General features: G+C 51.6%; 1 protein-coding gene across 2 annotated transcripts in view; it reads right to left on the bottom strand.

Annotated features, from left to right (window-relative positions):
* Positions 1-1,549: 1,549 nt before the first annotated feature.
* FAN1 (FANCD2 and FANCI associated nuclease 1) overlaps positions 1,550-26,233 on the bottom strand; it is a 29,263-nt gene continuing 4,579 nt past the window's right edge. For both annotated transcript variants that reach the window (XM_024742738.1, XM_024742740.1), the window contains exons 3-14: positions 25,439-25,579; positions 22,556-22,757; positions 20,787-21,020; positions 16,277-16,408; positions 15,545-15,653; positions 14,308-14,427; positions 10,841-11,005; positions 10,248-10,395; positions 6,490-6,593; positions 5,760-5,954; positions 5,021-5,149; positions 1,550-1,954 (exon numbers count right to left, since the gene is read on the bottom strand). In XM_024742738.1, the coding sequence (XP_024598506.1) occupies positions 1,817-1,954; positions 5,021-5,149; positions 5,760-5,954; positions 6,490-6,593; positions 10,248-10,395; positions 10,841-11,005; positions 14,308-14,427; positions 15,545-15,653; positions 16,277-16,408; positions 20,787-21,020; positions 22,556-22,757; positions 25,439-25,579 (1,817 nt within the window). In that variant the 3' untranslated portion in view covers positions 1,550-1,816. The remainder of the gene's footprint in view (positions 1,955-5,020; positions 5,150-5,759; positions 5,955-6,489; positions 6,594-10,247; positions 10,396-10,840; positions 11,006-14,307; positions 14,428-15,544; positions 15,654-16,276; positions 16,409-20,786; positions 21,021-22,555; positions 22,758-25,438; positions 25,580-26,233) is intronic.

Raw genomic sequence — 26,233 nt, 5'->3', positions numbered from 1 at the left:
AGGCATCCTTCAACAAAATCTGCTTGCTGTAGCAGTAACCTCAAGCAGTTAAAACTTGATTTTGAGAGAAAATGAAAAGCTTTGTGCCTAAAATTGACTATGACTTGGGTTAAAGTAGGATGTGCATGAAGGTGAGAGACCCTGCTTTTCAGCAGTGGTGAATGTGAAGGAAGTGTTGACTGCTAATAAAATTTCCACAGGAATCGTTGCCTTCGTTGTCAGTACGAGTCCCCTGCAAGAACACAGAGCGTCAAGAAGTGAGGGTGTTTTCTTCAGCCATGCTTGTGTGTTGTCCACCCGACGCTCTGCCCGCTGTAAAGCAAGGCAGCGGTGGGTAACATTTCTAACCTCAGTGCACAGCTGGCTGTTGTCACGGCCATGTGGGTGTCCTTCCATTTAACAAATTAAAAAGCTGGGGAGCACCATTTCCTTAAGAAGGTCTTGGAACCAGTGTCTGGGAGCGGCGCGGGAGCCTGGCCCGCCACGCCTGGGCCTACTGTTCTGATAAACCCCTTCCTGCGTCCACCTTCCCCAGCCCAAGGCTCTTCCAACAGTGACGGGCAGCCCTGTACCTGCACACCTTGGAGATACTGCAGGTCAGTTCCAGAGCCCCACAATAAAGCAAGTATCTCGATAAGGCAAGTCACGCGAATTTGCTGGCTTTCCAGTGCATATAAAAGTTATATTTCCACTATACTGTAGTCTTTTAAATGTGCAGTAGCATTATGTCTAAAAAAAGTGTCCTTACCTTGAAGTATTTTAAAAAACTGTCCTGCTAAAATATACTAACCACCATCTGAGCCTTCAGCAAGTCATACCATAACAAATATAATGATGATGAAGAAGTTTAAAATATTGTGAGAATTACCCAAATGTGACCCTAGACCTGGAGTGAGCAAATACTGCTGGAAAAATGGTGCTGATAGACTCGCTCGACACAGGGCTGCCCCAGACCTTCGATTTATACAACGCGGTATCTGCAAAGCACAATAAAATGAGATCTGTATGTATACAGGAAGTTGCCTCTAGTCATTAGGGACGTTCCCAAGGAGGACGACGAAAAGGGACAACTGCCTTTGATAACAGCTGTCCCTCCCTTTGGTGACACAGGCCCAACGAGAGCAAGCACTGACAGAAATAATAAGGAAGTTAATGAGAATTTGTTTCTTAATTCCTAAAGAAATCAGAGTTTCTTAATTCCTAAAGAAATCAGAGTTTCATCTGTTTATGCCCTTCTTGGATAATCATAGAACAAGAATTTTAGCAGCCAAATGTGTAAGGGCAGTATAGAAAAACATAGATAAATTAAGGAATCTCCATTTCCAGTATACTTTTTAGAAAGACATAGTTTCTTAATTCCTAAAGAAATCAGAGTTTCATCTGTTTATGCCCTTCTTGGATAATCATAGAACAAGAATTTTAGCAGCCAAATGTGTAAGGGCAGTATAGAAAAACATAGATAAATTAAGGAATCTCCATTTCCAGTATACTTTTTAGAAAGACACATTGTGTATGCTCCTTTTATAAAAGACACAAAGCTGTGAATCCTTTTGGCGGGGGCTTCCAGCTTTCCTATAAGTCAGATGCATCTAGTTCCTGAAACGGCCACCAAGGTTTTGACCTTTTTAAAAGTTCATTACCTGCTGTATGGAATCAGTGAGTGTCCCGAAGCCAATACCAAGGTTTGTGATACACAGACACTGTACAGTGATGAGTCCTTACACTGCCAGGTTTATTACGACAACAACAAAATTAAATAAGATGTAGTGACACTTGACGCTTCTGACGCTCTCAGATGCTCCCAAGCCCACAGCTCTCAGTTGGGGCCCCTGCTCTTGGCTCCGACTGCAGCCACATGGCAGACCTCCACGTCCGCCCCAAGCCGGTGCAGCTCATCCAGCCAGATCATCTGCTTTTGCGAAAGACGGTCACTGGGGCCCTTCACTTCCACCAGCTGGGAGACAGAAGGGTCATTCAGGTAAGCTACGGTAGTTTCCACTGACAACTATTTAGATGGCTTATCCTCTATGCTGCTGTACTTACATATGTATAGCAACTAAACATACACATATGAAATTCAATGAGAAAGTTTCCTTTTCTGTAGAAACCAGACAGTTCACAGAGAATTAGGAAATCGATTCGTAATACAGCAGTTGAAAAATAGTTTTAAAGCTCACACTGCACTGTTACTCTCCTGTTTAACACCCCTCAATCACTTTCTGTCAGGTCTGCAATTAAACCCAAACTTCTTGCCATGACCTACAAAACTGTGTAATCTGGCGCCTGCCAACCACACCAAAGGCTTCCTCTCAGTTCGCGAGACAGACAACATCTGCCCAACCAAAGGGTACACATTCATCACGCTTGCTGTTCCCACCGCCTAGGACACGTCTCCCTGTTCTTCACGTGTCTGACGTCTTCTCCTTCCGTGCTCAGCTTACATTCGTCTCTAAGAAGGGTCCTTCCTATGCACTTCTTCATGGTGTTTATCACAAGATAAAACTGCTCATTACATCTCAGCTCCATGAAAGCGTAACTGTGTCAGTTTTGTCCACTGCAGATCACCAAAATTCAAAACAAAGCAATAAAAACTATCCAAAATGAAGTATAGAAAAAAATTTTTTAATGAAGAGAGCATTTCAGCAACCTAAGACTAGTTTAGTTAGAGTCCCCAAAGGGAAGAAGACAGAGAAAAATATTTGAAGAAATAATGGCCAAAATTTTTTCAAATTTGATGGAAACTAAACCCAAAGATCCAAGAAGCTCAGTGAACCCCAAGCACAGAACCATAAAGAACACGACACTAAGAAACATCATAACTAAACTGCATAATCAGTGAAAAACGAATCTCTTAAAAGCAGCCAGAATTTTTAAAAGCCAGAGGGGAAAGACTACTGATTTCTCGTTGAAAACAATACAAGCTAGACAACAGTGGACCAATATTTTAAGGTACTGAAAAAAAAACTGTCAACAGAATTCTTTGCCCAGAAAAAAAAATCTTTCAAAAACAAAGACTTAAAGTCTTAAAATCAATATATGAAACCTAAATAATTCATTACTAGCAGACCTCCATTTCCAGAAATGTTAAAGGAAGTTCTTCAGTCAAGAAGAGAATGGTAGTACATGGAAATCTGGATCTATATAAAGGAATAACAGACATTAGAATTTGTATCTACATGAGTAAATATAAAGACTCAGTCAGCTGTAGAAAGCAAAAATAATGTGCCACAGGGTTTATAACATGTCGAGGTATAATGTATGAACACAGCACAAAGGCTGGGAGAGGAGATATGAAAATACACTGTTGTTATGTGCATGATCAATGAAGATCCCACGTGCCGCGGAGCAACTAAGCCCGTGCGCCACAACTACTGAGCCTGCGCCCTAGAGCCCGCGAGCCACAGCTACTGAGCCTGTGCCCTAGAGCCTGCGAGCCACAGCTACTGAGCCTGTGCTCTAGAGCCTGCGAGCCACAGCTACTGAGCCTGTGCTCTAGAGCCTGCGAGCCACAGCTACTGAGCCTGTGCTCTAGAGCCTGCGAGCCACAGCTACTGAGCCTGTGCTCTAGAGCCTGCGAGCCACAGCTACTGAGCCTGTGCTCTAGAGCCTGCGAGCCACAGCTACTGAGCCTGTGCTCTAGAGCCTGCGAGCCACAGCTACTGAGCCTGTGCTCTAGAGCCTGCGAGCCACAGCTACTGAGCCTGTGCTCTAGAGCCTGCGAGCCACAGCTACTGAGCCTGTGCTCTAGAGCCTGCGAGCCACAGCTACTGAGCCTGTGCTCTAGAGCCTGCGAGCCACAGCTACTGAGCCTGTGCCCTAGAGCCTGCGAGCCACAGCTACTGAGCCCGAGTGCTGCAACTACTGAAGCCTTCACACCTAGAGCCCATGCTCCACAACAAGAGAAGCCACCGCAATAAGAAGCCTGCACACTGCAACAAAGAGTAGCCCCCACTTGCCACAACTAGAGAAAGCCCACACACAGCGATGAAGACCCAATGCAGCCAAAAATAAATAAACAAAATAAATTTATAAGTGTATCCTTAAAAAAAATAGATGACAGGTTTAAAGCCAAACATGAATAACATGAAATGTAAATGTTCCAAATACCCAATTAAAAGGCAGAGGTTGTCAAATTAGATTAAAAAGTAAGACCCAGGTAAATGCTGCCTACAAGAATATATAAGAAACTCAAATATAAAGAAAAAATAAATATAAGAGAACAGAAAAAGTATCACATTAACACTAACCAAAAGAAAGCTGGAGTGGCTACATATCAGTTCAACTTCAGAGCAAAGAACCCAGGAATAAAGGAAGGTCATTTCATCAAGACATGACAACCCTAGGTTTATACATCAAATAATATATGAAGCAAACATTGATATAACTGCAAGGGAGAAAGAACCAAATCCACAATTACAGTCAGAGACGTCATATGACACTGGAAGCATGATTCATTAAGAACAGATTAGTTTCTCAGAAAGGACGTGTACCAGAGGTTTTTTTCATCTCAAAACTCAATAATAAGGAAGCCGCCAGCCCGTGATGGGCAGCAGGGTGAGGCAAGGGAGGCATCCAGCCTACAACACGTGAGGAAGTGCTCACTCCTGGAGCTTAGAAAACAGCTCCCAACCATCCTGGCCTCCTGGAGCTCACACCTGCAAAATCTCCACCCTTGAGCGTGGACTTGCTGCTAACAGGGGACACAGCAAAAGCAATGGAACTTCACTGCCAAGATCAGCTGCTAAGAGACTGACTGCCGTCTTGCTCACACCCTGGCCCTTCTCACTCACCTGCTTGGATGAAATACGCTGCCATCGGGGGAGCTGCCTGCAGAGAGGCCCACATGCCAGCACCGAGGGCACCTCTGCCAACAGCCACCGAACAACCCCAGCCCTCAGTCCAGCAGCCTTCAAGGGATTCGGCCTTGTCAACCACCATGCTAGAAATGCCTAGATTGTGACCTTTGATTAAGCTGATCATTAAAGTTACCAACATGACTTTCCATTCTGGCTCAACTGACCTTAACGTGGTGACTTTGGGAGCTCCACACCACCAGGTCAGGGAGGCCCCCTCGGCAGTGTCGGAAGTCCGTGGCCAGGCGCCGGCACACACCACTGAGGATGGGGCCCCCCAGGCAGGACACAAGATCCTGGACACGGAACACAGGGACAGTCAGCCCTCCCCTGGGACGGAGACCCTGAAGCCCCCCCCCAGTGACTGTGAGATGGGGCAGGGACTCCATGTGTCATTCAGCACAGATGTGTCCAGGAACACCAAGTGCCCTTCTGCTGCTTGTGCTGGGACTCCAGAGCCAGGGGCTAAAATGCCCCCGGCAAGCTCTGGGGACCACTTCTCCTTGGGTCAGTTACCAAGCTTCTGCCCGGTCGGAAACATCCGGGGAGCAGCTAAGGAAGAGGGAATTTGGGGTAAGCACTCAGGACTGTGACAGTGATGACCCTCAGAGGCCAGCAGTCACAGGACAGGGATGGTGTCCACCCTCCAGGGGCCACAGGCCAGGCCAAGGGAAGCTGCCAACCAAATGGGCAGAAGGCATAAGGGAGGCTTGTTCATGCTTGTGATTGCTCCTTCAGTAACAGGGGCCTGTGGGCTGGGCTACCACACGTACACACACACACGTACGTGTGTGCGTGCATATATACCCACACACATAAACGTGCATGTGGGCATACGTGTGTGTGTTTTGTTACAGTTGCCAAAAGGACACCCCGCATCAAGGAATCCTGCCTGCAGACCGTCACCTGGGCTTGCTGAAGAGAAGCAAAGCGATCCCAGCTGACAAGGGAGGCCACCCTGCCTTCCTGGGCCTGCCACGCGGCTGCCACCCAGGCCCGCAGGCTCTCCGCGGGGGCACCGTGAATCTGCCGCAGCCGGGCCTCGATGGCCGGTGCTCTGCTGGCGAAGAAGCTGTCCGTGCAGAGGTCCAGCGGGGCCGCCTGTGTGCAGGGAACATAAGCTCACACTGTGCCTGGGGAGGCCGGAGTCATGAGAAGCGTCAAGATCAAATTTGGAAACTGGCCAATCTGATGAAGTTGACACATTCTTTTCCTCAAAAGACATGTAAAAATTACCTAAGTAATCTGATACAAAAGCAACTTATTACACTGGGTTTTTTAGAGTAATAATTTGCAAAAGGAGCTTTTAGGTTAAACTGGTGGAACGCTTAGCCGGCACATGTGACAAAGCATGTGAGAGCACCCGGGCCCACCAGGGTGAAGCTGAAGAAACTTACACTAAAGGTTTCAAACGGAATGATTCCAGTAAAGTAGGCTTAAAGTTTAAAACTTAACATACTTACATTTTAAATTCTATGACTCACATTTTAAAATTAAAAGCTATTCTTATGGTGGAATTAGCACCAGGATCCAAAAGAGGGGCAGGTTTCTGATGGCTGCAGAGGCGGGGCACCCAGGCGGGAGTGACTCACGCGCATGCAGAAGTGTCTGTTGCCTGAAAACGTGCCATGATTACCTGGTAGGCGTTTCTGAAGGCGTCTGGTATCCCGTCCATGAAGATGACATCCCATAGGAGGAGGCCGTACAGCGTGCTGAAGGTGGACCCTTCCCCGTGAATCCCTGAGACGAAGTCACACACACACAAGAAAAATCCATTTCTTCTGTTTTTTAAAAACCACTACCATATCCTACTGCCTACTCAATTTGAAGAAAATAGCAAATATTTTACATTCAAACGCAAATGCTGTTTTTGTTCCATTCCTAGGTATTTTTTTACATTATGTTGCTTATATACAGAAGCCTTGTTTAAAGGCAAAAAATCTTAGTAATCATGAGAAAATTCAAATGCACATTTTGGAGCTAGAGTGGAAAAACCTAAGGAACACGTTTAAAAATAAAAGCAGATTCCCTCCTCAGGCTCTGGGGGTTCCATTCGGTGGGTTCGGAGGCGGGGGCATCCCCTGAAGGGCTCTGGGGCAGGAGGCCCCTCGGCCTCACTTGGAAAAGCCCTCTGGGAAGGAGTCTGGGCGCCCTGGGAGCCTGTGCCCTCTGACCCCATTCGCCTCCTCCACCCAGTAGTCCTCTGCCTCGGCCTGGACACCGTGCCCAGGGTTTCTAAGACTTGGGGTTTTACAGAAAGCTTCCGCATCAGAGACCACCTAGTCCAGACGCCCCCTTCACCCCACATCCAGACCACACGATGGGGCGGTGACCTCAGAGGCCAGGCCCAGCCCCAGGCCGTGTGAACGGCAGAGCAGGGTCCACAGGGCCGGAGCCTCCCGGAGAGAGCCGAGCCCCACCTGGCCCCTCGGCGCACCTGACGCCTGCGCCCCCTGAACAGGCCGTGGCATCTCTCCGGCCAGTGGGCCCCAGGCATCGCACGTGAGGTCAGAGGCAGCACAGGTCCCTATCAAGGCCCACTGGAGGCAGCCCTGGCCCACCTCCCCGTCCAGGCTGTGCTGTGCACCCCCTCAGCTGGCCCCTGCCCCGCAGGCCGTCCTCCGCTATCCGCTCAGGCCGCCAGCTGAAGCCTCGCCCTGGAGCCCTGCACCCCTGCCAGGCCCGAGGGAGGCAAGCCTGGCTTTCCACCCTGGACAGCAGCATCCCTGAACCCTGAGCCGTCGGCATGCGTTGGTGCTGTTAAGTCCAATCATTTGGGGAGATCCTTCTGATGAACTCTGAAAGAAACTTCCCCAGAGGGTCTGAGGTCGCTCTCACACCAAACCTTCTCCAGAGGAAAGACCCACAGCAGGGTTCTGCTCAGGTTCACTGCATCAATTTTAATAAAGGAAAAAAATATTTTATAAAAAAATTGATATTCCAGAATCGGAACTGTCCATCTGTCTTTCAAGCTCATGGCTAAACTGAAAGCATTCGTTGCGTGAGGCTCACAGCCGGCAGCCGCCTGCCCGGGGCCTGCTGCTCCTCCCTTGACACCGGGTTACAGGGCTCCTGCCACCGCCGCGGGGACCGAGCCTGCATTCTGTTCTTTTATTCCTAACCCTCCGGGTCTCCCGTATCTCTGTCCTGACTGGCGTGTGCACTTCGTCCTCAGTAGCATCACCTTCCCGGTAAGTGATACAGACATCACACAGGTTCATCTGAACCATCACCTTGGACACGCAGCAGAGAGAGGCCCGTGCGTTACGAGGTCCCCTCCTGCGGGGTCGTTTTGTGTCCTCACTCATCTGAATGATCACATCACACGCCAGTGAAATGATGTCCTGATTTTCACATACGTGAAGACACCTGAGTGTTCTTCAACCTAGTGACCCTTCAGCACAGACATGGGGGGGTCTGGCCTGGACATGTGGACCGAACCCGTGGGCCCCCTGGGAGTAACCACAGGAGCCAAGGTCTGGGGTCTGTTTCCAACATTGGGGGGACGGCGGATGGAGGAGGGCTGGGTGAAGCAGGGGGCGCGGGGAGCTCGGCACACCTCTCTGCTTTCCCATAAAGGCATGTTCCGCAGCTTCCATGACATTAATAACAAGTTATTTTTTAAAAAAGGCTAAAGCCCCCCCGCCCCAGTCCCTCCAAGGTAACTGCCCAGCCACCGTCGTCGCCCTGACGGGCAGCCGCAGCTTCGTCTGCGGTTCCCTCACGGTTTTTATGTTACTTTTCTATTCAGTACATTCACTAAGGACAGAGACTGACCAGTTCCTTTTACCAATTATAAGGCAAATTCTCACGGTCTTTTCTTTAGTCTGGCCTTAGACAAAGCACTGAATTTGCAGCTCCTTCTCCGAGGCCAAAATGGAAGAAAGAAAAGGGAAGAGGGCTCACAGGGACACACACAAGCCGAGCCACCTCCAGTGGACGGGAGGGATAAGCAGACGATCTTAACACAGCTCTGTGCTGCTCTCAGGTGAGCAGGCCCGCGGGTGACAACCCTGAGGACCCGGCGCAGGCCCTGCACGCGTGGGCAGATGGGCGTGGCCCCTCCACTGTGTCTGGACACCGGTGCCTGGGCTGCTGACAGCACACAGGCCGTCACACACGAGTCACCACATGTCTTACTCAGGTGTTTCTCAAATGGCCAAGCCCAGCTCCCGAACGTGGACCGCTTGCCCTTGGCGTCTCCTGGCTGAGACCCGCATGCCGGGGACGTCCCCAGGATGGCCCCAGGGGCTGGGAGCGGGGCTGGGGGCTGCTCCCAGCACTCAGAGGGGACAAAGGACACACAGGCTTGGGAGGAAGCAAGGGACAGGATCCAGGTGCGGGCCCGTCCTGGCTGGCCTGCCGCATCCCCTCCCCGGCCAGGGATGCTTATCACCTCCCTGAGGTTCCAGCGCATCTGCCAGCCGCGGGGTCTCTCCCTCTGGCGCCTTCACCCCCGAGCAGCAGAGACGCTGGGTGCCCTCTCCAGCCCTCCTCCGCTCCCCTCAATGCCTGATGGGAGTCCTCAGCTCCCAGTTCCTGGAACCAGGCAGAATTAATTCCCACTTGGGCTCTACACGGTTCAGAAAACGGCTTCTGAGTGAAACCTACAAAGTCTGAACAAAGAGGATGCCAAGCAGCCCAGAAAGAAGAGAACCAGGGGCACCTGGTCCTGGTCCCACTGCACATCTGGCCTGAGATACAGAGAGCATCTCATCAGCGGCTCAAAGAGCAAAGTCCCACTCACCCCTGAGGGGCCACAGACCACCTGCCCTGCAGCCGTACACGCCCTTGCACACCCACACCCCCCACCCCCGACACACACACAGCAGCCCAGTTCAGCGGGAACCAGCAGTGTTTCTCTCTTGCGAGGTCACGTCCATCATTTCACTCTGAGGCCTCAGCTCCCAGGAGACACAGCAGAGCGGGCGCAGCTGGAGGGGCGGGTGATCGCACACGTCTCTTGGGAAGGAAGATGGGAAAAGCTCCAATTCTTACTGACATTTGCTCTCCTCCCTCACATGGGCTAGAGAGTTCATTTTACAAGGAATTTGACCCACAACTCTTCCAACCATGTCTCTGGTGCCAGGCGTGACGTCCTGTCAGGGCTCGGCCCTCCATCCTCTTCACGCCACTCCCCACCCCCCCCAGACTGCCAGGTCCTCTTGGAAGCAGCCTGGCCCCGGCTGCCCTCCTCTGACCGGCTGGCTGTTGGCAGCATCTCGTGGTCCTCTGCCCCGTCCTGTCCCCCTGCCTGACACAAGCTCTGAGGGTAACCCGGCCTCCCTTGCTCCTCGCGTCCCCCCAGAAGGCGCCGCCCTCACGGGTGGCAGGTGCGGACATTGGCTGTGGGGTGGGACACCACCCACTGTGGCCACACAGCCCCGGCGTTACCCTGGTCGAAGCCACAGCGTCTGTAATGGGCCAGCGCCAGCTCCTCCACAGAGCACAGGACGGTGGCAGGGGCGGTCCCCCCAGCCTCCAGCACGAAGACAGACTTGCCCGGCCCAGACTGTGGGCAGAGCCGGCCCGTGACGGTCACCTGCGGGGGGGGGCAAGAGGAGGACCGCCATTAGCTTTCCTCCTGCTCCAGCCCTGCACACCCGGCTCTGCTACCCCAAGGACACACTGTCCTCCGCCCCCGAAAGACGACCCATCCTCAGCATGGTGCCAGGCCATGTGACCCACACCTTGGTGTCCATGAGGACGCAGGTCACAGCCCGGCCCCCTGCTCTCTGGGGCCCTGACCAGGCAGGGGGACCTGGAAAGGCTGTGAGCTGCTGACTCGGGAGTTTACAGAGTCACAGCCCCTGCCGGCCCAGCCTCCCAACGCCCAGGTGAGGACGGGGGCGAGGCCAGGTCGCTGCCCACAGCAAGCCAGAGGGTCTTTGGAGTCGACAAGAAACACGCGCTGAAAACCTCTCTAAGGCTGTGTTCAGGAATAAAAACAAAAATTCATCCCAAGTGCCCCAAGAATATTTACTTACATGTTTGACGTCATCCACAGTGACTTCTGGGAGCTGACGGAAGAGGTGCGCGTACTTCTGGCAGCTGGGAGAGGCCCGCAGGCGCACGGCCCTCTGATACAGCGAGAGGCGGTGGCCTGTCCGCACGTCCGGATCCGCCAGCCCTGCTGTGATGCACTTGATGGCCTAGCAAAGAGCACAGTGCCTGTCAGAGTCCTGAAGTCCCCGTGCAGCATCCCCTCATTTCATGTGACGGGAAACCCCACTGTTAATTAATCATTCATTTTGCTAATTAGTGGTGGGCAAAGCAGCCCTTCCAGAGACAAGGACATTCCCTTAGGTCCCATGCCGAGCAGAGAAGCAGCACAGACCCCGATGCAAATGTCTGGGGCACAAGCAGCCGTGCTCCAGACACTATGTCCTGGTCACACGTGTGGACACAGCCTATCTCAGCTGCCACACCCTCAGGAGACAGAGGAGGCTGGGGAGAGGGACCTGGTCCGGGGCGCGCTCGGGGCACCACCCAGGGGCTCGGTATGCAGAGCAGGCACCTCTAGGGCAGAAGCCCGGCCGTCTGACCACCTCCCAGTCCCAGGGAGCCTCATTTACAGGGAGAAGAATCTTAGGTTTGAAGGAGCTATGCATTTTCTAAGGTTATTCAGAGCTGGACAAATAAACAAAAATACTGAAAACTACATGGGATACCACTTCACACCCACTAGGATGACTGTGCTCAGAAAAATGGACAATAAAAAGTGTCGGCGGGGATGTGGGAGAAATTGGAGCCCTCGTGCTTTGCTGGAAAAATGATCCAAATACTGTGGAAAACGGTTTGGCAGTTCCTCACAAAGTCATACACGGAATTACCACGTGACCCAGCAACCTCACGTCCAGGTACACGCCCCCCACGACTGAAAGCAGGGTTTCAAACAGGTATTTGTACACAGTAGTGCTGTTCACAACAGCCAAAAAGTGGGAACAACCCAAGTGTCCATCTACAGGTGGCGGATCAACACAACGTGGTCCGTTTACACAACGGAGTATTATTCAGCCTTGAAAGGGAAGGACACTCCGACACCTGCTACAACATGGATGAGCCTCGAGGATGTTATGCTGCTGAAAGAAGCCAGGCACAGAAGGACAAAGATTCCATGGTTCCACTTCTGGGTATTTCATGGAAACACCCAGAACAGGCAGATTCCTAGAGACAGAAGCAGACTAGAGGTAACCAGGAACCGGGGCAGGAGGCAACAGGAGTAACTGTTTCGCAGGAGCAGAGTTTCTGTTTGGAGGATGAAAAATTTGGGGTACAGACAGTGATGATGTTTGAACAACACGGTTTTGAACTGCTCGGGTCCACACGTGCACAGATTTCCTCCAATAGAGACTACAGCACTGCACGGTCCACAGGTGGCTGGATCTGCAGACACAGGACCTCAGAAACGGAGGGCCAACTACCGAGTTATCCGTGGATTTCTGGCTGTATGGGGGCAGGGGGGGTCGGCGCCCCGATCCCTGAGTTGTTCAAGGATCAGCTGTATAATTAACGCCACTGAACTGTATACCTAGAGATGGTTAAACTGCAAGTTTTCTTTGTTATATATATTTACTACAATAAAAGAATAAAAAGTTTTTAAAAAGCCCTGAAAATCAGTGAAGATCAGGCCATCAGAGTGGGGTGGTCCAGAGGAATCAAGCAGAGAATGAGGCGGGGCTGCCGCCAGCTCTGTAGCCCCGTGGGAGCCGGGCTGGCCACAGGGAGGGGCGGCCTCAGGCTCAGCCTGGCCTGGCCAGCTGGCTGCTGGGCACCTGCAGGCATGAGCCTCTGCTGGGCTGGCAGGTGCCCTCCCTGGAGACTGATGTAGAGAAGGGAAGGAACGGTGACAAAATAACAGGGGTTATGAGCATGGCCGGGAAGATTCTTGGGAAAATGCGAAAAGGAACCAGGGTTTTCCATCTGTCTCAAAGATAACCTCGGAGTATGAGTGAACGCTCCTATCAGCAGATCCGAGCAAGGGGAAAGTCTATCAACTCTTTGGAACCTTTATTTCAAGGAAAGAGACAGGCAGCGCGCACACACCCTCTGTCCACGCTGGGTGAGGGGCCACCAGAGGCCTCTCCTGCCCTGTCAGCCCGAATCAGTGCCAGGCGGGAGCACCACACCCGCCTCCGGGAGAGGAAACAGCTCTCCTGGCTGGAAGCACTTGAGGTTACAAGGCACCTTTTCAGGTTAAGGCAGTAAAAATAGTATGTCATCGTCCGCCGCCATGGTCAAATTTTCCAGCCCTCCATCATCCTGATTCACTTGACCTGCCCCTGGAAAAACAAAAGCTCCCAGAGCCGTAGTGCCCTCTGCTCAATGCAAACACGAGGTTGGCAGGGACAGGGCACCGCAGGTGGCCACAAAGAGGGCTACTGTCGCCACCTCGGGAGGCCCCGCCCTGCTGGCTGCAGCAGCTGGCCGCGAACGGTGTCCTCGGACTCACAAGGTCCCCGCCACAGAGAAGGCGCCCGCCCTGCTGAGTCAGACACCACGTCGCATGGTGGGAGGAACGCCTTCCATCCATCTTTCTCCCAGGAGGCCCCGGGCAACGAGTGAATACAACCACCATTTCCAAAACCACCATTTCCAAAACTGTGTGAAGGCGGACACATCTAACCGTCCAGCTCCCTCCACCCCTAGAACTTCATCCCTGAATCCCGACACGATCCCGCTGCTGACACATCCACCAACCCCACTGTCGCCCCCATGTTCACGCCCCTGCTACTTCTTCTGGGGTTGGAAGAACACAGACAAAGAAGGATGTTTAAGAAATCAACGTTCTAAATCAACCATAGTCCAATATAAAATAAAAATTAAAAAAAAAAAGAAACCAGGGGCTTCCCTGGTGGCATAGTGGTTAAGAATCCACCTGCCGGTAGGTTCTCCCTGGTCTATCAGGAAATCAGCCGGCTGTATTTGCAGCGCCCCACGCTAACTCTGCTCTTTGTTCTCAATAAACTCACCCTCATCTAAAAAAAAAAGAATCCGCCTGCCAATGCAGGGGACACAGGTTCGAGCCCTGGTCTGGGAAGATCCCTCATGCCGTGGACCAACTAAGCCCATGCGCCACAACTACTGAGCCTGCGCTCTAGAGCTCACGAGCCACAGCTACTGAGCCCACGCACCTAGAGCCTGTGCTCTGCAACAAGAGAAGCCACCGCAATGAGAAGCCCACGCACCACAAGGAAGAATAGCCCCCGCTCACCATAACTAGAGAAAGCCCACGCATAGCAACGAAGACCCAACACAGCCAAAAAATTTTAAATTAATTAATTAAAAAAAAAAGAAAACAATGCTCTAAATCAACCATAGCCCAATATAAAATAAAAGTTAAAACAAATCAACGTTCTAATTACATTTAGATTTTTAAGGTATTAACAGTTTGCTATATTTTTAAATGTATGCCAAACTGAACAAAGGCTGGGCGGCTCCCGCAGCTGAGTACCGGCTCCAGGCGCTTCAGGTGCTGGTGCAAGTTGAGAGCCAGCCGGTCCCACCACCGGCCTCTGCTGTCAGGACAGTACACTTTCTGGGACAAAAGGTTTTCCAGCTCCTTGACGGCTTCCTGTGGCAACAAGGGACACGCGTTAGACACCTACACACCAAGCGTCTGCCATTATACTGAGTAGTCAGGAAAATTGTCGAAGTATATCTATACAGCATCCCTCTCCATTCTAAAGTAAGGCTCAGGACCCGGACTGCCAAGAGGGGCCCTGGGACGTCCCTCGGGAGCGGCCTGAGCTCCGGAGGCGCCCCCTGCTTCTCAGCAGGCCCCCCGCCACCTGTGCAGCTCGGCACTCTCTGCAGACCAGGTCAGCAGCGCGGGCCGGACGCGGTCAGACCCTGGGCAGGAGCGGTGGCTGGGCTGCAGGCCCATGTGCGTCTGGGAACCCAGCCGGTCACAGGGCCGGGGCTGTGACGGGCAGGGGGCAGGACAGGAATGAGGGGGTCTTCACCCAAACACCCCACCTCAACAGGGGGACTTTCTGGTCTAGGTTTACTGATCACGCTTCATGTTCATCTTTGGTGGTTCCCGGATCTCTTTGAAGGATCTAACGCATCTCCTGAGAAAAAGGCACAAACCCCATAGACACACTCGCAGATTCCCCGAAGCCAACCCCACAGGGCCTCTGGGGCGGGTCCACAGACCCCTCGTGGGGGACCCACTGGCCCAGCCCTAGCACATTCTCTTTGTAAAACACCATGTTTCAATCACACAAGTGTCAACACAACAGAAGCTAACTCCAGCAATCTCACAATGTTTAATACGAGGAGGGATACAACCGAACTTCTCATTCGTGATTATAAATTATTTCCAGACCGTCCACTACTGCTGCCTGGGAAACACAAGCAGAGGTGAGGTTTCTGCCTCAGGGGTTTGGGGAGACCCTCCCTGTCACACAGGGGGTTCTGACGGCGGCTAAGCTCCGGCTGCAGAGACCATCAGCGGCTCCCTGCGGAGCTCTGACCGTCACCTGGCCATCCTGGCGCACAGGCGTCAGCTCACAGCTGGCGGAACAGCAGGTCGCCCTCGGCCGTCCTCCTACCGACCAGGAGATGGCAGGTGCCCACGGGAAGCAGGCCCTCGTCGCATCGCCGTGTGCTGACCAAGTACTTGGGAGAAGTCATGACCCAGGCAGGCCCCCTTGGTAAGAGCCGGGGGCGAGGGCTTGTGCACTCACCTCGTACATGTGAAGTCTCTGCAGTATTTCAACGGTTCGGGACAAAATCCTCGTATAAACCCAACCAACGGTAAAACAGCGGAGAAACAGTGGTAACTTCTCGTGGTATCTAGAACAAAGACGTAGGCCAGCAGTTTAGTGCTTTGTTTATGTATTGTAAGACAATCACAAGAAGTGACAGAGCAGACTGAATTCCTACCTTTTAAGAAGATACATTCGGAACACTGCCTGTCGTGTGCGGTTTTCTACACCACAAATCTACGCTCTCACAGCCACCCTTCCGAGGTCCCCCAGAAAGCGGTGTGAAATGAGGGCTGCAGGTCAGCAAACGCCCGCCCTCTGGCCAGACACAGGGCCCCCACCTGATTTTATACAAACCCAGCGGGATTTCCACGTTTCTAAGTGGTTAAAATAAGTCAAAAGGAGAAAAAGAGTCTGTGGCCTGTGAAAATTACATGAAACTCACATTTCGGAGTCTGCAAACACACCTGCATTGGGACAGCCCCGCCCACTCGCTCCGGTGGGTGGGGAGGGCCGGGCACGCGCTCACAGCAGGACAGCAGACGCCAGTAAGCATGTGGCTGGCAGAGCCTGACCACGGCCCAGCTGGCCCTCCACGGAAGAGGCTACCAACCTCTGTCTGACAGGAACCCAAGTTCCTTAGTTGTTCTAAGCAGTTAGAACCACGCGGCTAGACAGTAAACTTTGACAGGGACCCGAGAACCACTTCACCTCAGGGACGGGTGGCCTTTCAGTCTGTCCCAATCCTGCTTTGCACACCGAGCGAGCTCCCTGGCTTCCTCCCAGGCCCCGCTGGCCATCGCGGTGGAGATGTCGTTCAGCATGTGCGCGGCCGCTGCGTACCTGCAGGAGGCGGGGGGGGGGGCGGCAGGCCATCCAAGCTTCAGGGGTGAACGAGCACTGACACACAAAATTCCACATCCTGTCCACCACATCTAACTCTGCTTTTGAAAATACGAACGTTACATTTTACCTCAGTAATAATTTGACGTATACCCCACGGGAGTGGCCTAGAAAAACTCACACAGGCTACCCAACCGGAAAGATGAAAACATTCACACCGCACTATTACATAACACATCCCATTATACGCATGTAATACTGATCCGCGCTTCCTTTCTGACTTTTGATGCTCATCCATTCATTCAGCAATCTGGCAACCCTGTAAACGGGTAACTGACTTCAGAATTACACACAAGCGTAGATTTGGTAATTTAATCATTGAGCCAGAGGCACACAGAGGGATGCTGCCCGAGCTAAGAGAACTATATGGGATTTTCAGAAATAACTTCAGGGACAGTCGTTGGGAGACGGCAATGCTGAAGTGTTATGAACACACTTCAGTGAAGAAAGACAACTTGTCAGTGCACCTGAGACATTCGCCCGATCACTTTGAGGGCACCGTCACTGCGTTCTGGACTCACACTTAAAAGAAAAAGCATGCACGAGCAATATGTGCAAACACTATCACATAAGAGTAAGAGACAGATGTAGAACTGAATCACTTTGCTGTACAGCAAAAATTAACATTGTAAGTCAACTATACTTGAATAAAATAATTTTTTTTAAAAGAGAGTAAAAGAAATGGCCTCTAAATATAAAAATTTGCTCATGAACTCTTCGATCTAACTCTCTTATAATGTGCAACTGGACAATTCTAAGGTCGATAAGGAAAGAGAAACAGGGAGAGGGTGCCCGGAGGTTGGCCCACCCGGCAGCAGTGCCCTCCCGCCCACCTGAACCAAGCCCCCTCTTCACAAGCCCACTGAGCCCAGCGCCAGCCCCACGGTGCCGCCATCGCCGCCTGCACGGTCACCAGCCCTCCCTCCCGTCTCCCAAACCTCCCCCCAACCCCTGCGCTGCCAAGAACAGCATCCCTCCTGCACCCCGATCTCTGTCTCCTGCCCTCCGTACACCTGGCTGAGAGCACGGCTTCCCCGCAGCCCCCCTCAAGCAGGGACAGCTCTCCTCACTCAGGGCCCAGACGGACGGAAGCACCCTCCTCCCTCCCACCTCCACCTCCAAATCCTCCTTTCCTCCTTGAAAGCCCCACCTCCGAAGCCCACGCCTCCTCCTTGCGGGCACCTGCCAGCGCCCCCCACCCCTGTCCCTGTCCCCTCTGCCTTGGTCTCCCTGGGTCTCCCGCCACGATGGCCACGACTTCAGAATTCCCCACCTCCTTCCTCCCTGATAACACGATTCTCCAACCTCTTCTCAGCCACCCACGTGCCCGTGGCCACTGAGACCTTCTGTCCCCAATGGACCGAGTCACCCTCAAGATGCTGACTTCTAGCATCTCCTCCACTGATCCCCGCCCCCAATCCTTCCAGCTCGTTCACTGCTGACAGCAGCTCCCCACCTTCACCAAGGCCCCACCTCCAGCACGGTCCCTGTCCCAGCCATAGTGCCTCCTGTCCTGCAGGCCCACAGACCACGCCCGGGGAAGAACACACACCGGCCACAGCCCCACCCTGGTCGGGGTGCCCTGGCCGCTCACTCCTCTGGGCCTGCACCAACTCCCCGAATCGCGCTGAAGACGATCGCAGAGCCAGGCCGGCTGGTTTCGGCATGTGCTCGCACACCTTGGCCCAGCCCTGCTCGAGGGGTCCCCAGCCTCCACCACGGCAGCCTCAACCCTGCCCACACCCCGGTCCTCCCGCAGGTGCTCCGGGGCCCAGGAGGTCCCCTCCTCCTTCTCCACCGACGGCCTCTCCCTTTCTATGGGTTTATCTGCACGTGCACACACACACCCCCGCCCCCCGAGTACCTCCTACCCTTAAGACACCAGGGAACTAGACCGCCCTGCCGTCGCAGGCCGCCACAGCAGGGGCTGCTTCTCCGAAGCCCATTGGAACCGACCTTCCCCTCCCTGCGCGCAGCTCCTGCCGTCCACCACCCACCCCCGTGGGCCATCCCACTCGACCTCACTGCCCTTCCTCCGGGCGTTCAATCGAGCCCCATCCTGACACACCTTCTTCTCCGGTCCGCCCACCACATACACCCCTGGTTCCCTGCCACCGGGGGCCACTCCTCCGTGCTGCCCAACCCCTCGGCGCTGGCTGCCAAGCTCCTTCCTCCTCTTCTCCCTCAGGGACCTCATCCCCAGCCGCGTGCTGGTGACTCCAATTCCTCTCCAGACCAAGCTCTGTCCTGGGCTCCTGATGGCATGCCCAGTACCACACGGGGCAGCTTCAGTCATGGGGCTGGGGGCATCCCCACCTGGCATCCCAGCCCTCCCCGCCAAGTCCCCCATCTCATCTGATGGCACCACCACCCACACCAAAACTCACTCCTTTCCTCCCCACAAATCTAATCACTATCACAATCACAGTGTAATCAGAATCAAGTCTCGTCTTTTCTGCCCCAAAACATCTCGCACGTTCACTTCTCTACAATGCCCGCCACTGCCAGCCCAGCTAAGACCTCCATCCGGACCACCAACGCTCAATTAGTCTCCTGCCGCCCCCCAGCCACCACTCCACGGGACGCTTTTCTAAAACGTGCACCAGATCCCTCGCCTGCCTAAACCCCTTCCCCAGCTCCCCATCCAGCGGATATGACCCAGTCGGCTCACCAGGGCTCTGAGGCCCAGCGTCCCCTGACCCGCGGTCCTGCCCAACCTCCCCTTCACACGGCCCCTGAGGTTCCGGCCAGAGGTGAGCGAGCTCTCTCCTGCCCGCGGAGCCTGGGCGCGGGCACCCAGACCCCTGCAGGACCGGCTCCTCCTCATTCTCAAGCCTCAATTCCAACCTTTCGGGGACACTCTCTGCCTCACACTATCTACACAGGACTTCTCCAGCCTGCCCCGCAGTTATCATATTATTCTGTTTTCTTTCCTGTCTTCCCCAGTAAAGCGTAACCCCACGGCGGCAAAGACCCTATCTGTTCACACTGCAACTCCACCACCTGGCACGTAATAGGTACTCAACACTCAACCCATGGGCACTGAATAAATGAGAAAAGAAAAGAAAGGATCAATTATTTCAAGTACCAAGGTGGTGGGAAAGGTTCCTCAGGCCAGGTGTCACACTACTGGTGTTGTATAATCACCCTTCCTGAAGTCACTTCAACCAGATTTCATTTCCGTGCTACAGCCCTCTGCATAACAAAAGAATGTTGACTTATTTTTAACATTTATAGGATACTACTTTCTAAAAGAAAGACGTGATGGTTTATTTTTTCTCCCTAGCCTCCCCACTTTTGAACTTGTCAACCATGGTTTTGTCAACCATAGAACTGAAAAGCAACCTCCCTTAGATACGCGATACGCGGTCATGATGACAATTCTACCACTAAGACGCACTGAGCAATCCCCACAGGCCAGGCTCTAAGCACGCTTCACACATCGGCACAGATCTGTGGGAATGTACTATTATCTCCCCATTTTGCAGATGAGTAAAGTAAGGCACAGAGTAGATTCGTGGTTCATTAGAGAGACTGGAACCTGCCTTCAGAGTTCTCACCAAAGAGAATAGCACCAAGTCACTAGAAACAAAGATGTAAAAGGACATGAGACAAAAGAAAGTACAGTCAGAAGAAATATTCTTACTAGAAGATTTGACTAAAAAAGTTATTCTAACTGAACACAAATAGGATATTGAATTTCCTGATAACTATGGCAAAATGGGCTAAAATCAGTTTATACTGACCCTGTTTTGATACAATAATCTCAATAGTTTATTTTTTAAAGCACATACTAGACAACACTTAAACAACTTTCCTAAAATCAAATATCAGAATCAATTTCTGCTAAATTTGAGGCATAAACCTCAAATCAAGAATCAAAAGTGAGGACTTCCCTGGTGGCACAGTGCTTAACAATCTGCCTGCCAATGCAGGGGACACAGGTTCGAGCCCTGGCCCGGGAAGATTCCCACAGGCCGCGGAGCAACGAAGCCCGTGCACCACAACTGCTGAGCCTGCGCTCTAGAGCCCGTGAGCCACAATTACTGAAGCCCGTGTGCCTAGGACCTGTGCTCTGCAACAAGAGAAGCCCGCGCACCGCAACGAACAGTAGCCCCCGCTTGCTGAAACTAGAGAAAGCCCACGCGCAGCAACAAAGACCCAACACAGACAAAAGTTTAAAAATAAATAAATTTTTTAAAACAACGATTTTGGCTATGAACTCATGTTTCTGTTGTGGATGGCAAAAAATAATAACAAAGCCTTCTACATAAATTTTAAAATATACAGATTTCATAGAGAGCAAACACGCCCTTACCTGATGAGATCTTCTCTATCCTGGAAGATTCGGGTTTTCCGACTGACGGTATACCTGGGAAACTCCATGCGGCCAAGGTTGACCAGCAGCACCGTAGAAAGCTGGCCCTGCCCGCCACAGGCCGCCTCCTCCTCTTCCACCTCGTGGGTCAGTGAAAACAGCAGCAGGACCCGGGAGAACACAGCCCGGGGGTCTCTACACACTCTCAGAGACTGTCCTGCCCAGTCTTTAGCTCTGAAAAATACATGATATGGAAATAACTCTCTGGCTTTTAAGCATTTGGATGTCAGATTTCGCAAATTATTTCAAGCTAAACAGCATGCGTTATTCTAAGCCTGAAGCAAATCTCCCACCTCCAACTGTGTGACTTAAAGCATTTCTTAACCTCTCTGGGGCTCAGAGCCCCACCTAGGAACACGGTGAGGATTAGATGAAATTGTATCTGCAAACGATTTCACGCACTGTTTGCCTCAATAAAAGAGCAGGATAGGGTTTACGCTGGTCCCGAACATGTGAAATACCAGGAAAACTCATAAAAGTGTTATCAGCAATTCTCAAATCTTGACTCCAATGACACTTGAGATGAAATAATAGGTATTTATGTAGAACGTCACTACCAAAGGCTCTTGGTAAGGCGGCATGTTAAGCCCAGGGCCCTCTGGCTCCAACAACTGCAACACCACACACGGCAGCGTTTCGCTATTGACATCCGGGCTGTGTAACTCTTTCCTGGGGGTGGGATGCCCAGGCTGTGAACTAGAGGATGCTCAGCTGCATCCCTGGCCTCCGTTCACTAAATGCCTGTAGCACCCACTACCCACCTTAGTCATGACAATGAAAACGACTCCAGACGATGCCAGGTGTCCCCTGAAGGGCACAGTCGCCCCCAGCTGAGAGCCACTGGTCTAGTGGAGGACCTCACACTTTCCTACCAGCCCAAAAGCTATTAAGCCAAAAGCAGAGTGGCATCCCTGGGGCGTGCAGAGATCAGTGCCACCAGCAGAGCCGAGAGGACACAGGGGTGGGATTCCCATCACACCACCATTTACTTGAGGACCATTCACCTACAGAGACTGCCAGAAAACACCCTCCTCCTCCATCTCCATGCGGAGTCCCAAGGAGGTCCAGGGGACCGACATTCCAAACTCCTATAAGAATAGTAGTTAAAACTGCACTTTTCTTGAATAAAAAAATATTAGAATTTGCCAAGGGCCTAGTGCCTCTAATCTCTTGCCTCCTGATATTTCTTGGTCCTAGAAATCAGTGTGGTATCTTAAGAATTAGGAATAATAAACCAAGAAAGAATCCAGTCTTTATAATAATGGTTCACCGCCTTCTCAACCTAACTGCAACTGAAAAAAACAATTACAATCTGAAAACACGTACCACCCATCGTAAGAGTTAATATGTGCTATCAGGACTTTCCTGGTGGCGCAGTGGTTAAGAATCCACCTGCCCATGCAGGGGACATGGGTTCAAGCCCTGGTCCGGGAAGATCCCACATGCCATGGAGCAGCTAAGCCCATGCACCACAACTACTGAGCCTGCGCTCTAGAGCCCACGAGCCACAACTACTGAGTCCTCATGCCACAACTACTGAAGCCCGTGCACCTAGAGCCCGCACACCGCAACAAAGAGCAGGCCCCGCTCTCAGCAACTAGAGAAAGCCCATGCGCAGCAACGAAGACCCGACGCAGCTTAAAAATAAATAAATTAAATACATGCTATCAACATTTCAAATGTTTTTACTATAACAATAGCCACAAAACCTTTTCAAAATCACTGCACCAATGCCAGGCTGGTTCTTGCGCCAAGTGCAGACTGAACGCTGTTTGGCCAATTTGAGAAACGCATTCACCAGCTGCTGCTTCTGCCCACTGGGATTCACCAAGTGGAAGGTCTTTGCCAGGGCTTTCAATTCCGGAGCAGAAAGGAGCTCGAGCACCTCAGACAGTTCTTGCAACTCAGATTCTGAAATATTAAAAAAAAAAAAAAAATGTAAAAGTAGTTTTAAATAAGCTTACTGTTTTCTAGATTTATCTACTTTAAGAAGAAAATTCACATGCAAATAAAATGAAATGCTACTGTAGAAATTTTAGTTTGCCAAACTGATTGTTAAAAATTATGGAAAACAGATATTTCACAAAGGTTATAAAACAACAGAACTTCTCACTAAGAAGTAAAAGAATATCTGAATAAAATAAAGACCCACGTGGATAGCCACTGGTACATCGCTCACAACAGAACCTACGGCTGGGCCTCTCCAGAGCAGGTCAGAGTCAACTGTTCATCAGCTGTCCTCTCTCCACACAGGCCCGGGGCTGAGAAGACTTTCATGGGGTCACTTGCTCGGCACACATGTATGCATCACACTATTAGGGGACCCAGACAGCAAGCCTGACCCCCGGGATGCAGCTGAATCAGAGCTGGCTGGTCTCTGCCTTCACAGCATCCACAGCTTAGGGCAGGGCCATCTTCCTCCAGGCAGCAAGTCCTTACTGGGTGTACACTGCCTGCCAGGTAGCACCTGCCCAGGGCATACAGCGAACAAGCTGCATCTGTGCCCACAGGGAGCTTACCTCCTAGCATAATAAATGTCAGGGCTGACAACTGCCACAAAGAAACACAAAGCTGGCAGCAACATGGATGGACCTAGAGATGATCATATTAAGCGAAGTAAGTCAGAAAGAGAAAGACAAATACCATATGCTATCACTTATATGTGGAATCCAAAATATGACACAAATGAACATATCTGTGAAACAGAAACAGAATCACAGACATAGAGAACAGACTTGTGGTTGCCAAGGGGGAGGGGGGTGGGAGGGATGGATTGGGAGTTTGGGATTAGCAGATGCAAACTATTATATATAGGATGGATGAACAACAAGGCCCTACTGCATAGCACGGGGAACTATATTCCATATCCTGTGATAAACCGTAAGGAGAAGAATATAAAAAGAATACATATATGTACAACAATCACTTTGCTGTACACCAGAAATTAACACAACACTGTAAATCAACTATACTTCAATAAAATTTTTTTAAGATAAATAAATAAAAGGAGGAAGAATGAACTAGGAAAAAAGAAGAAAGAAAAGCAAAGCTGGGCAAGGCAAACTGGACTGGCGGGAGGTGGCCGCATTTGAAACTAGGTGGTCATGCAAGTGCCCGACAAGGTGACACGGAGCAGAGCTGGATGACATGAGGGGGTGAGCCGAGTGGGAGCAGGCACAGGCTCTGAAAGAGGGGTGCACTCAGCCAGAGCACCCAGGGAGCAGAGTGAGGGGATGGCCAGGGCTACACCCCACTGGGCTGTGCAGACCACGGTGGGACCTGGGCGGGACTGAGGGCAGCGTTAGGCCACTGGGGTTCTGCTTTTGTTGCGTAACTGTCATTTAAAGGTAAGTCAAGGCTCAGGTCTTCCCTGGTGGCGCAGTGGTTGAGAGTCCGCCTGCCGATGCAGGGGACACGGGTTCGTGCCCTGGTCCGGGAAGATCCCATATGCCGCGGAGCAGCTAAGCCCACGAGCCACAACTACTGAGTCTGCGCTCCAGAGCCCGCGAGCCAACGAAGAGTAGCCCCCGCTCGCCACAACTAGAGAAAGCCCACATGCAGCAACGAAGACGCAACACAGCCAAAAATAAATAAATATTAAAAAATAAATGAAGGTAAGTCAAGGCTCACCTGGCTTGCCTGTTACACCTGTAGATTTCTGGAACCTGCACCTAATCTTCCGGGTCAGGTGAGGACACAAGCTCTCCAGTGCCCCTGATGGCCTGATGTGAGGGAACCCGGGGTCCCGCTGCCTGATCCCTTACAAGCCCTCACATCCACGGAGCCTCCAGGCCTCTCCCCCAAGGCTCCCCACGCCCCCCAGCCAGGCCCACCACGTCACCCTAACTGCACTTACTTACTGCTCTGCACTACAAACTCTGCCGCACAGAAACCATCTGGCTTTGGCTTGATTCCCCTATTTCAGTCTAAACTGTGAACAACTTGAACCCAGGACTCACACCTTTCATCCTCCTTATACCCACGTTTCCAGTACAGTATTGTACCCAACACATGTAGGTACCTGGTGAAAGCCACAGATGAGACAACCAAGGTTACCCCATATTCACATGGGCTTAAATCAGTGAAAATTCCTGAGACAATCAACCTGCAAATTATAAGAGCTGTCTGTGTGTGCATGGGGGGCAAATTAAGGTTTTAGAGGCGATACTAGCTTCAAACAAACCAGCTTTGTTCCATCATAAAGATGAGAAAACTGGGTAAGATGAGTCAAGCTCTTGCTGGAAGGAGAGCCAGGAGGGATGAGTTTCCCCTGTGGACCCAGACACCCATCTATCCCTAGGTGACTTTACGGGACTGTGACTTTAAGGGACTAAGCCTGGAACCATCAGAACACAGCAGCAGGCAATCTTTTGTTATCCTAGGAGTCTTAACTCAGGCTGAGGATGGCTTTAACAACACATGAATAATCTGTTGTCCTAAGAAGATTCAAAACTCAATTTAAAAAGACATACACAATTACTATTTACCAGGCACCAATCAGGAGATGACACCAAACTAACATCACCCTCATTTTGCAGAAACTGGACTCCCTATGTCGGATTTTCAATTTGGTTCCCCTGGACAAACCGTACCCGTCTGCAGGAAGCCTGCATGTGTCAACTCTCTAACCACCGGGGTTAAGTCAGCGGAGATCTCTTCATATTCCAGTTTGTTCATCTTAATCCAGCCGAATTTACGTTGAAAAAGTCTGACATATAACTTCTGACCGCTAGCTGCAACAAAGTTAAGAAAAATAGTGAAAAACCTTCTGTTTCTTCTCGAAAACATATACTATAATTTACTTTTGTAAACTGAGGTGAGTAAAACAGGCTGTTAGAAATACACAGAGGCTGACTCAACGGATCTTCCAAGAAAATCATTTTCTTCCTTAGGAAGACGTAACTTATTTCAAACACAGAGTCCCGTGGCGATGTCTCCTTGGCCTGTATGCCTGTCACTGCAGGACAGGAGAAGCATGAGGACACAAAGCCAGCCCTGCCCCCCCAGTTGTGCAAGTCTTTGGAACTGAGACTCCCTTTTCTCTTCTATTATAAAAAGGAAGGGGGGCTGGGCAGTAACACCATCTTCCCAAAGTTGGTGAAAAGATTAAACACGATGAGGTATTCAATAATTAGTGTATAAACCATAAAAAAAGTTCCAAAGTTGGTAATGATTATAGGCCATTTAAAAACCTACGACCCGGGCTTCCCTGGTGGCGCAGTGGTTGAGAGTCCGCCTGCCGATGCGGGGAACATGGGTTCGTGCCCCGGCCTGGGAAGATCCCACATGCCCTGCGGCTGGGCCCGTGAGCCATGGCCGCTGAGGCTGCGTGTCCGGAGCCTGTGCTCCGCAACGGGAGAGGCCACAACAGTGAGAGGCCCGCGTAC

Source organism: Neophocaena asiaeorientalis, unplaced genomic scaffold, assembly GCF_003031525.2.
Source record: "Neophocaena asiaeorientalis asiaeorientalis breed wild unplaced genomic scaffold, Neophocaena_asiaeorientalis_V1.1 scaffold155, whole genome shotgun sequence".
NCBI lineage: Eukaryota > Metazoa > Chordata > Mammalia > Artiodactyla > Phocoenidae > Neophocaena > Neophocaena asiaeorientalis.
The sequence above is the reverse complement of the archived record's forward strand: the minus strand, read 5'-3'. Positions and strand labels throughout refer to the sequence as shown.